The sequence below is a fragment of the Megalops cyprinoides genome, chromosome 23, assembly GCF_013368585.1.
Source record: "Megalops cyprinoides isolate fMegCyp1 chromosome 23, fMegCyp1.pri, whole genome shotgun sequence".
Taxonomy (NCBI): Eukaryota; Metazoa; Chordata; class Actinopteri; order Elopiformes; family Megalopidae; genus Megalops; species Megalops cyprinoides.
Genome location: NC_050605.1, coordinates 8,035,001 through 8,046,446, shown reverse-complemented (window position 1 = coordinate 8,046,446; position 11,446 = coordinate 8,035,001). Strand labels below are relative to the sequence as shown.

Sequence of the window (11,446 nt, the reverse complement as noted above, 5' to 3'; positions counted from 1 at the left end):
AGCGTGCTATCGCTCCGTCCATGAACGTGAAATATGGGACATTTTTACGTGTGTTGCCAAAGCACATGGGAATGCTTCGCTTTATCTTTAACCGATAGGCAGTTCATCATTCCACAAACACATTTTCATGTTTGACCATTAACTTCAGTGTTTACCATTTGCTATGGTAAAACAATATTGTGATGTGTACAGTCAGTTGCTGCGACAAGCAATAATGAAAAGTAAGGGGCCAGTGCCCTCTGGTGGTATGAATTGAAAGTTGTTACACTTGGGCTACTGTGTCAAAAGGCATTTCATTGTGGGAGCCATGCCAACAGTGACATGTTCATTCTGGTGTAATATTTGTGGCATCTCTCTCTCTCTCTCTCTCTCTTTGTCTCTCTAGATTGCCATTTTTTCTGAATGTTTTCACCTGCAGAAGTCACTTTTTTTTGCATTGGGTTCATCTTTCTAGTCTATGCTTACACTTGAGGTCAGGAACCAGGAGAGAGGAGAACAGACTGGCGATGTGTCAGTCCAGCCTTAGTCCAGAGGAATGGATTGCGCCTCTAGTTGGACTGACAGTCCTGGGGTAATCAGGCCTGCTGTGCCAGGAAGACCTGCCGTGGGCCTGTGGGTCCTCAAAAAGAAAACGAAATGGAAAATTTAGAATTTCATTATCTTGCCTCTTGTTGCGCTCTCTCCTTAACCTACAGCAGTTTATGCCTCTTATAAAGCAATTTATTTTCAGTTTACATGAATACATGAATGGTAATTGGTGCAGGGAAGGCGTGTGGGGCATAATTATGAGTGCATACATCGTTTTATTATTTTTTCAGAACTCTGCAGAATGTTAAGTCGCAGCCCCTGGGCTGTGAAGACCCTTAATATAAGCCTTTCCACCTCTCAGGATGTGGTTGTGACTTTCTGACTATGTGTGGCAGATACTTAAGCACAACCCAAATCTTAGAAAGCGTTGGAAATGGCCAAACGTGGGTTTTTGCTTTCTTATCACTGTCAGGTGTGTCTTAGTTTCTTTGGTTGGAGCTAGCCCACAGCTAAACTGCAATCCGCCCATCTCCTTACATTGAGGACCCCTTGATGGGATGTTTTCTCTGCTGTCACTGAGCAGGTCACTCAAGTAGGCGAATAGTCGAGCTTTAAACCTTCAGTCTGGGGACAGCTGGGATGCCCATCCAGAATTTAGTGACACCATTCTGTGACAGAATTTATTAAGATGAGCACAGCTCAGTAAGGTTGCGTTTGGTCATCAGTCCTTTTAAGGGGGAAGAAATACTAAGCTTAAGCTTTCAAAAACTGACCATCATAGCCTGAAATCTAACACCTATTACTAGTAAGCAAAATTGTCAGCCAGCAACATGACTTACAGCTATACCTGTAGCAGTTGAATTTGCATTGTCTGTAGCTAGCTACAGACAGAAAGAGTCCGTTTCCATGAGAAGATGTCCTTTTGGGAAAGAAATACACAAGACTGATATAAAACGTACTTATACATGAAACTGGGTAGAAAAATGGGAAAGAGTAAGTACGGAAAAGTCAGATTTATAAAGAAAGAACATTTCTCCCGTTTAAAATTCCATTAAACTAGATAATTTAATATTCTGCCTCTTCTTATCATCCTGACCGTATCCTTAGTTAGCTCACTAGTAGCTAACCTTCAAGGAGGTGTGCAGTTCACGTATTCAGTCTTGCTTGCTCAGCATCCAGGGCTTACATCGCAGTTGGTTTGGTGGTATTACTCAGGAAGGAGCCAACAGCTGAGATCCCCAGACTTAAGTCTCTCCAGGGGCTTGGCCCTCTCTTCCTGTTCATTACACAATCATTCCCCCTCTCCCTGTGCTGACGAGGGAGCTCGTAAATCCGCACCAGCTCACCAATGCCTCCTCTCGTCCAATTTCTGGCCCTTTGCTTTCTCTGTTAAGCTTCACGTTCTCAGCCGGCTTGATGAAGCTGGCCCTGAAACTGACCTTTGAACGCGCTCTGTCCTTTACCAGAACATCTGAAAACACAGCTGACATAATCCGTGATTAGAGTTCAGTGGCGCTTCTGGTGTGTGTTAGTGCAGCTTGTAAGTTAAGCGCTGCCCGGTGCCTGTCATGCCCCGCTCCTTTGAAACGTGCCCATGTTTGAGCAGATCAAAGGAAACAATGCTCTTTGCTATCATGGTGTGCCAGTGATGGAATAGTCCAGAGTTAATGCATCATCTGATGACTGATGTGCCTTGACAGTTGATCTGTCACAATAAATTATTTTCTGTGTGGGTTTATCAGCACCGCATGGCTGAATCATGAACATTTTGTGTGGGGGAAAAAAATTCAGATAAGCACTTTTACGCTTTGTATAGTATGTCCTGAAATAGCTTGGCTCTCTCGTCATCAGTGCTGATGTTTTTCATCTGTATTACCATCAACTCTAGAATTGGACTCGTAACCAAAATGCTGTCAGTTTGAGTCTCGGACAGTGTGCTTCTGTTGTAGAAATGAATCTTATACTAACTTGATAGATAGGGATGTCTTTGAAGTAAGTAATGAACAACATTATGTAGATAGTGTAGATGGTATTGATAGTGTAATGATAGAGGCAGTTCAACATGCTTTTTACATGGCAGAGCTATACAATAGCGCATTTATCTTCTGCTGTTAAATTTCTCTGCCTTACTGAGTTTCAGGCATAAAGAAAAAGCACTGCATAACACGTCATCCCTTTGATCCAGTTTCCCGTGTCCTCCGAACCATTCAAAGAAGCAGTGAAGATCAAGCAGCGATGATAGCCACTTCAATAATGTCACATGAATTAATATTGATTCCGGCAGAATCTCCATGGCACTCAAAGACAAAAATGTATTTCCTGCCCTTGCCTGAAATGCAATATTATTTTTGTATCACTGTGACAGAGTGAAGCACCTTGGTGCGGATCCTTATCTCTCTCCCTGTTTCCGTCTCCAGGCTGTGAAAAGAGTTCTGTCTGATGCCTTAAACGCAGCATGACCTGTTGAAGCTGTATGCATTGTACTGTACATATTTTAGTAATTTGGTTTTAACAGCCTTATCACTGCAACAGGCTTGTATATATAGAGGGCATTGATGCAGAATTATTTAAGTTGACATATGACTCTCAGAGACACCCCCAGGCTTGTGATGATATTCAGTGGGGTGGTGATTAGTGGTCATTTCTGGTCTGGTCACTGCAGTGGGTTTCTGGCTCATTAATCAGAATGCAATCATTGTTTTAGGGGAAACCCTTTTTGTGCACTTTTTACGGAAGCTTCCTGAAGTTTCCTGTCATTACGGGTAGTGCTACCGGAGTGTTTGGAGTATAAGCGGGGTGCATTTTTCTGTCACCAACTAGGAAACACAAGTGTTGCTTTTAAATTCATATCCCTTGTGATAGTTTGTAAGTCAGTTGACTGGTCTGTTGACTTAGTTACTAATATCATGTTGCCCTTAGGGATTCCACCCATTTACCACCATTTCATAAAAAAAAAAAAAAAAAACTACCCCAGAAAAAACACAACGTAGAAAAACTGGTGACGCTCCAACCCCCACCAACAATCAGGCTGGTTGGATCAATTCCTCTCACAGGCCAGGTAGATATTGTCAGAAGTGTTTAACTGTGAGGAGGGCTAGAATATTGATTTACAGTCGGAGAAATGGAGCCACACTCCTGTCACCCTTGACTTTACAGGTGGATCCAAGCAAATTTTATGTCGTAAGTGCTGGTGTGTAGAAGGTCTCTGCATACATCATGCCTATATTGTATCAGGACAGATTTAATTGAAAGCTCACTGTTAACATACGCAGTAGAGTTGCAACTATGGAACCACCTTATACACACATTTTGGCATGGAACCTTGCCATCGAAGCCAGGCCAGTCTCACCACTATTCTCAGGAAGATGCATGTATTCATTTTCTCTTCATTGTTGGAAAGGGGGTTGGTAGTGTCTGCCCTGTTGAACAGATACAGCAGTGCTGTAGTTACTCAGTCTAATGAACATGTAGCCCTCTGACGGGCGGAATAAGAGTGAGGTGATTCGATCTGCGTGTGTTTCGTCGGCAGAGTGGAGCCGGAGCAGGGAGATGAGCGCCTGTCCTAGGGCACACCTGCGGGGCGTCATTGTTTCCGCCTGGCAGCTCCGCTCTCAGCCCCTGAAGGGTCATCCGCGGGGGGGGCGAGGGGCTGCCAGCTTCGCAGAGCTTATCCGCCCTGACAGAGACATTCAGGAGGACGGCGCAGGTCTCATTGCTGTCCGAGCAGAAATGAGCTGCACGCACGCGATTTCCAGCCATCTGCAAATTTCAGTCTCTTTCAGTCTGTAAACAGCCTTTTTTAATGGCTTGTCATCAGCCCAAGCCAAACGATGGAACGGAAAATGTACGGGAAATATCTCTTATTGAAGGAGCACTTTGCGTACCTAATGCAAAGCAATTTGATTGGTTGATGCTGATGTAATGTTTAAAAAAAAGACACATTTGAATGTCAATCACTCCTCGTAGAAAAGTCAGGAATTGCGACTTAGACTTGATTGCCTGTGTGGTATTTACGGACAAGATTTACCAAGACAGGTTCTGTGAAGCGAAGGTGTGACCTTCAAACGTTCGCCTGTCCCCCATCTCACTTCTTCAGCGCGGAATAATCCCAGCCGTTTATCAGCTACCTGTGGGGAGATTGCGCGCTTATTGGTGGCGGAATCCCATTTCCCGCGGATTCCGCGCGCCGGGCCTGACACGGCCGTGACATGCCCGTGGATACGGCGGGCGCTCTGTCAGATCAGAGCGAGGCGGAGCGCGGGGCGCAGGCTCCAGCCCACGCTGATAAACGTAAGGGGCCCGCGCAGCATTCTTTATCTCCCCCCTCTTTAATCATCCCGGCGCGGTCGCCTTTCCTCACAGGGCTGGCTGGCGCTGCCACGAGGAACCAGAAGGAACCGCGAGATAAAACCGCGTCTCTCGGGGAGAAATGCGGCCTAATTCGCTTCCAACGCTCTCTGCAAAGCAAGCCCTGCTCAGTTCTACATTACCCATGTTGCACGTGGTGGCGTGATTTTTCTTTTTGTGCTTTTTTTGTCACGCCTTAGATGTCACTAATTTGCACATTCTGAAATTGCGCTCATCGCAGAACACACCAAAGACCAGTCAGTTGATTCTCCACTCCCCTGCTGGCTAACATTAAACACAGTGTAATTGGTTCCCTAATCATGATGACAATAGTCAGTAACACACAACTGTATTTTTTTCTGTAAAGTCAAGTATGCTAAGTATGTGCTTTTGTACAAAGCATGTATTTAGAGATCATCTTCAGGTGAAAGTTTTTGTCATGGGCAGCTGAGTGAGCGTGACATAGCCATTATGTGGTCAGCTGTTTTGCCTCAGTTGTACTCTAAAGTAAGCCTTTGCAGGCATATTTTGATTCCCTCCTATTTCATGGGTGTGCTACAGCCTTTATATATTTCATTCACATCACATTGTGTTTTGAATGTGCAGACTGGTGCAATCTGTGGGAATACATTATCTTAAACAGATTCAAATTCCCTGCTAAAAATGATTGATCCTTTATGTATGCGTCTGTTCATCCTTCATTACTCAAGCATGGAAATGTTGAGGCTTTGCGAATAAACTCGCAATGCATATTTTCATCTTAACCAGTACACCACGATTATTCCATTCTCTCTGTGCAGTTATACATATGACAGTTATAAATGTTTTACAAATTTCTCGTGGTCCAGCTAGTCCCACCGTTTTCCTGTGTGAAATGCCAACCAATATGGCTGAAAACACATCTGTTAGTATGGCCCATAGATCAAATAACTGTGACTGCAAGTGTTCCGTGTTTAGTTTTAGTCGCATTTAATATGTTTCCAGCTGAAATTGGATCACTCAGACCCAGATTTGAGCATGCTGACCACCTCTGCAAGTTCAGAGGTGCTCTGTGGAATGTTTGATGTCACTTCTTGGGCTGACGATGACGCTCCCCGGTTTTGGAGACACGTGGCTTGGCGTCGTTTGAGGTGGCGTGAGATTTGGACGCTGAAAACTGCGTGATTGTCGCCAGCTTTGTAACACCTCAAAGAAACAGGGATTCTCTTGTAGCCCCAGCAAAGGCGGGGATTTGTGCGGAATTTACATATCAGTACGGTGGATTAGTCAGTATGTGACCGAGGACATGATCACCGTTCCACCGAGAAGAAAGGAAAGTCAGTGCTTATCCGCCCGTCAGGGGGAGAAGGGCACACCCAAAGGGCACAGCAGTTTAATCGTTAAAAGAGCTGGAGAGCCACAGTGGTGCTAGTAATGTGCCATTGAACGACGGCATAATGAAGTCAGATACCAATTACCCAGATACCTTTGACTGTGCTGACAGTGTGGGTCCTGCGCTTGCCAATTATTATTTTTCCTTTTACAGTCCGCCGCGTTTCAACTGCTGGTTTCCTCTCCGCTATCCCCACGTGAGTTTTTCCTTCCTGCCCCTCCCCTGGAAACGAAGCGTAGACAACCGTATGATGAAGTCTAGACGCATCATTTAATCTTTTTTTTTTTTCTTTGAAAAAGACTAGCCAAGTAATGTACTTGTGGTTGCCACGGTATCAGACGGCGGACTCAGTCGCTCTGAATCTGGGGTCGAATCATTTGTCTTTTTGTCCTGCGAGCTCTCTGCGATTGTAATTAATCCTGCGAGCACGCAGGAGCAGCTAAGGAAAAATGGGATGGGGGATTTCGGGATTGGGGGGTGGGGGAAGGGGGGGGGGTGGTGGAAAAGCAGAGCCCCGCGGAGCGGAGAGGAGGGGGGATGGGGCTCGTTAGAGAGGTGCAGCTGGTGCCTTCTGGAGTGCGGGACACACTGGTGGAGAACCAGCTTTGTAATCGCATGTTTGGAGAAAGTGTGTTAGCCCCACAGGGACACCCCGCTGCCTCCAAGCTCCTCTCAGCGGGGTACCAATATCGGCGAGGTGAAAGATGGTCACATCCTAACCCATTTTCTGCGCCGGTAAAGGGGAAGGGGGAGTAGTAGTACAGTACTGTGCAGAAGCAGTTGTTGCATGTCAGCGTATTTTTTTTTTCCTCGTGCCTTTTTTGTGCAACGCAGCACCATATGCACCGTACCCTCCATCCCCTGTGTCATCCTCCTCTTGTCTGTTCTTTCTCCCTTTGAAGGGAACAGGCATGCACGCAGCACAAGCCACCGCGAGCACCGCCACTGTGTTTCACTCTGAATTATTTATCACCATGTGTTCAGTCGTCTTTAAAAAATGGAGTCTGGATGGCCGGCGACGTTGCCGCGCCGTGGCTCTCCGAGGGTTAACAGCCCAATCACGTTGAGCGTGTCGAGGTGTGTTTGGCTGTATCCTAACTAAGCAGCCATGCGCTGCCTGATAATGCTTTCCACCTTCGTGAATGGGCATGCTGCTTCCTCTCTCCCGCTCTGCCTGGGAAATCTCTCATTGGCTTCTTTCGCCTTCCTCTGAAGCTCTCCCTCTCTCTCTCTCTCTCCCTCCCTCTGTCTCGCGCTTTCCCTCTCCCTCTCCCTCTCTCTCTCTCTGTCGCTCTCTCCTCTCTTTTTTACTCGTGTCATGCGTGCATCAAGATATGAAGTGGGGATTTGTGAGAGCCAGCCTCTGAGAGCAGTCTGTAGCGCGTTGCTTCCCTGATAGAGGCTCCGAGGTCCAGCACCCAGCGCTTCAGTGATCGAGGAGGAGGAGGAGGAGGAGAGACCGCGGGGGCTTTGTCGCGTGACCGTCCTTTCAGCCGCAGAGAGCGGGAGACACCATGGCCATCCAGCTCATGCCCGACTCGGCCGTCTGCCTTCTCATGGTGAGTCCCGCTGCTTTTCTCTCCTCTCCGCAGCCCGCCGTACCTGGATCTCCCGCTCCCGCCGGCTCGCATGCTGCTCCGGCCTCCGTCACCTGTCAAAGTCCTAATCTGCGCGTGCTCCCTGTTCGAGGCGATCGGGAGAAACCGTAATCTCCAGCCATTTGACTCCTGATGCGCATCCTTGACTTTAATCTGCTAAGTAACTTTCTGCTTTTCAATTCCCTCTGTGCACTAGCAGCAATCGGTGGGGGGGGGGGGGGGGGGGGGGGGGGGGGTATTTCAGCAGGCTTAATGTAGGTGATTTCAGGAGCTATGCGTTCATAAGCAGTTTAGTAGCTTCTTAAATATGGCTTCGGTTTTTTTCTTTTTTGTTCCTGAAAGATTTATTACAAACAGATTACAGGATTGTGAATGGCGTTAAAGCTTGCTTATCAAGCAGGGAGAGGCGCTTGGATGGCGAAGTTAAGCCGGGATTGCAGCAGTCACAGCGGTGTTTTACATGCGCGGCCACGTCGTTTTGAAAAGAACGGTTCTGATGAGCACGAGAGCAACGAGAAGTGAAAGACGGGAACCTGGGAACGCTTTATTTCTCTGCCGGTTGGGAGGATTCGCACACCGATCACGGTTTCACTGCGGGATCTTTTCTGCTCAGAGAGCCAAAACCAGTGTGTGCGGTGCGCTTTTTGCATGGGGGGGGGGCAAGAGTGTTTTGTTTCTGGGGGCTGTGTTTCCACTTTGATGTGCTTTGAGGGAGAGCCCCGGTCCCATTTGACCTCAGTAGCTGGGGCTTGTTAGGGCAGAGCGTGGCATCTGCAGAGCTTTCTGTCTCCTGTCCCGAGGAGAATTCTGCATCGCTGCTCTACCTGTGCCTCGCACCTGTCAGGGAAGCCCGTTGCCATGGTGACAGAGCCTCTCCCCCCGCTGGGATGGAAGCAGGCGGGGTCCGCCAGACCTCTCCCCGTTGTCTTTGCCCAGGGTCCTAATGGGGAGGCGATAATGAGAGAGACGTGTATCAGACACTTGCGTGGTATTGCTTTGAAAGGCGGAACGCTTCACGGCCTCACTCAGAAATCTCCCTCGCGGTCAATGTAGTATCAGTGTGGACGGAGGCTCGTCCAGGGAGGGGAGCAGAGCTGAAACTCTCATAGGCAGCTGTCAGACTAACTCCCAGCATGGAAACTGCCTCCCAGTTTCTGACTCCCGTAACAGACTTTACTAGGTGGCACCTGGTATAGGGGCGCTGCTAATGAAACAAACATCTCTGTGTTGCATCAGTCAAAATTGTTTCAAGTTCTCTCACCTTTTCAATTTATATTGAATTTGTGCTCTGTGGATTAGCAAAAATCTGTTGTTTCTTTACCCTGCGTTATCTAGAATGTGATAAATGACTACTTAGCTTGAGTTTTCCATTTTGAATGATTGCCATGTTCTTTTGTGCTATCATATCTCAAGAAAACCGTGTCACATCACCATGTGGTCAGAATTATTTTTTCACCAAAGTCATTGCTTTTTAACACACTTGATTTCCTCACCAAATCGCATTCTGCTTATCCTGTTAAGACTGTGAACATTACTGAAATATTCATTTGAATTTATCCACCATTGGCATGGCGATGAATATTTATGATTTTATTCTGCCGTGCTCATAAATATTTCATAGAGCTCACATGTTTATGAACTTGAACATTAATTATGCTGATTTCTACTTGTTGGAAATGTCACTAATACCTCCAATATTAGGGCAACAGTGTTATAAATCATGCTACCAATAATAATGACAGTGATCCATGACACAAAGCGTGTAGCTGTAGGTCATATGCAATCAGACCACACCCTGTCTACCAAACATAGACATGCAAACCTGTTTGCCACCGCAAAAATAAAATGCCTTTTTATCTTCTCTTCACCCCTCATGTGAATAACAGCATCTGTTGATTAATTTGTGCCAAGTTCGCAGACAACTGTGGCAGGCGTTATACTCATTAGTCATTTGCGTAATCAGTGAAGGCTTGAACCAACAGAAGGGTCCATTCTATTTAGCTCTGTTTGCCGCTGGGATATCTCTCGATAAACATTTAATATTTTGGTTGGAGAGCATCACTTATAAAGCCTGCTGGTACTAATTCAGCTTTAATTTTAGTGACCTGGTCATCTTGGTCATCTGAAGCTGATAGCCTTTGTACATAATTTGAAATCTAATATTGCAATATTGATTGAATTTTTGGGACTAGCCAACTAGCTTATTAAAAAGAGTACCGCTGGTTTTCCATCTAAAATGAATTCTCATAATTATTTCTACTGTTGGTTGTTACGAAACATAGTTATAGTGTACCCTTCTCATGAGAGTGAAGCTTGAGTTTTTACATCAGTCTGAAAATGTGAAGTCCGTTTCATAATTTTGACACAGGATTCATGCATTTCCTCTTGATTCCTCTTGATCCTCTTGTTTGTGAGATCCGTAACACTACATCAGACTTCTTTCAGGGTCAGGGGGTAGATGTGTCAGGATCAAGGCACAAGCTTTGTCCTAGTTCTGGAAACCAGATTAAGTCTGAGGAGCTGGACTTTGCTGTAGTGGGGTAAAATGCTACCCCTACCATTCTGAAGTCAGAGTGGAAAATATGATGATTAAAAAATTGTATTGTAGGACACAGCTTCCTTCATGTGATGTCATTCAGTAAGGAAACCCTAAGACATGCCAAGAGCAAGCCATATCTGGTCAGAATCCAGTGTGTCATTCGTAACTGGAGAACTGTTGCTGTAAATTACTTCAGACATTTTTCTAGCTGTATATTTCGGTTTTCTCCATGTTTCTCCACGTTCCTAGTTTGTATGCGATGACATAGGGACAGGTCGTGGTGCAGAGGGAGTCCTCCACCCCACCTCTCCATCCTACCCCGAGCCCAGCAGGGCAAGCTAATGACACAAGAACCCAGTGGGTAAGATCCTGCTGGGCCGCCTGTCCACCTGCCAAATTAGTCGCCATAGTTACTGGAACATCCTGCCCTGCCTTCCCATCAGGCCCTGCAGCGCCACAGAAGCAGGCTCTTATTGACACAATATAATTATCCTGGTTGGAAATTATTTCCTTTTTTCTCAATAGGGCTAAAGGCTAAAAAATAAATCCTCCAGCGCCCCAGCTCGCTTCAGGGTAGAGATAACATGTTTATTTTCAGTGGATGTGATGGCCCTTAGCAGTAATACAGAGAAACTGAGAATCATTAAGTGGATGGAACAAATCGAAAATAATTAAGTGGTTTGTTCCCAGTAAATTTTATTAAGATACCACTCTGAATATTAAACTTAAAATGTGAAACTTGATAGCAACCTATTTGTCCCTTATCCTTTGTTTTATATTTCAGCTCATGGTCAGTATGTATACTTCAGTGGGTACATTTAGATTGCTTTCTAACTCCAGAACTGGGTCTATGCTATTTCAGCCAGATTTTTGTCTCTTTTTTTAATGGTCTAAAAGGCTGTGTTTTAAAATGTAGGATTGATAGCATGTTCTCATATCTGCCGCGGAAGGTCACAGAGTTGTATGTTGTCATCCGATCTGTAATGAGATGGTATCATGGTGCCTGATGGGATGAGCTCATAAGATTCTACCTTTAGACAGCCTGTGCTAAGCGGAGATGTC

General features: G+C 45.9%; 1 protein-coding gene across 1 annotated transcript in view; it reads left to right on the top strand.

Moving 5' to 3' along the window:
- Positions 1–7,574: 7,574 nt before the first annotated feature.
- The window catches only part of LOC118770194 (FERM domain-containing protein 4A-like), a 165,560-nt gene continuing 161,688 nt past the window's right edge, over positions 7,575–11,446 (top strand). Inside the window, exon 1 of the mRNA XM_036517720.1 lies at positions 7,575–7,806. Coding sequence (XP_036373613.1) covers positions 7,762–7,806 — 45 coding nt within the window. The 5' untranslated portion in view covers positions 7,575–7,761. The remainder of the gene's footprint in view (positions 7,807–11,446) is intronic.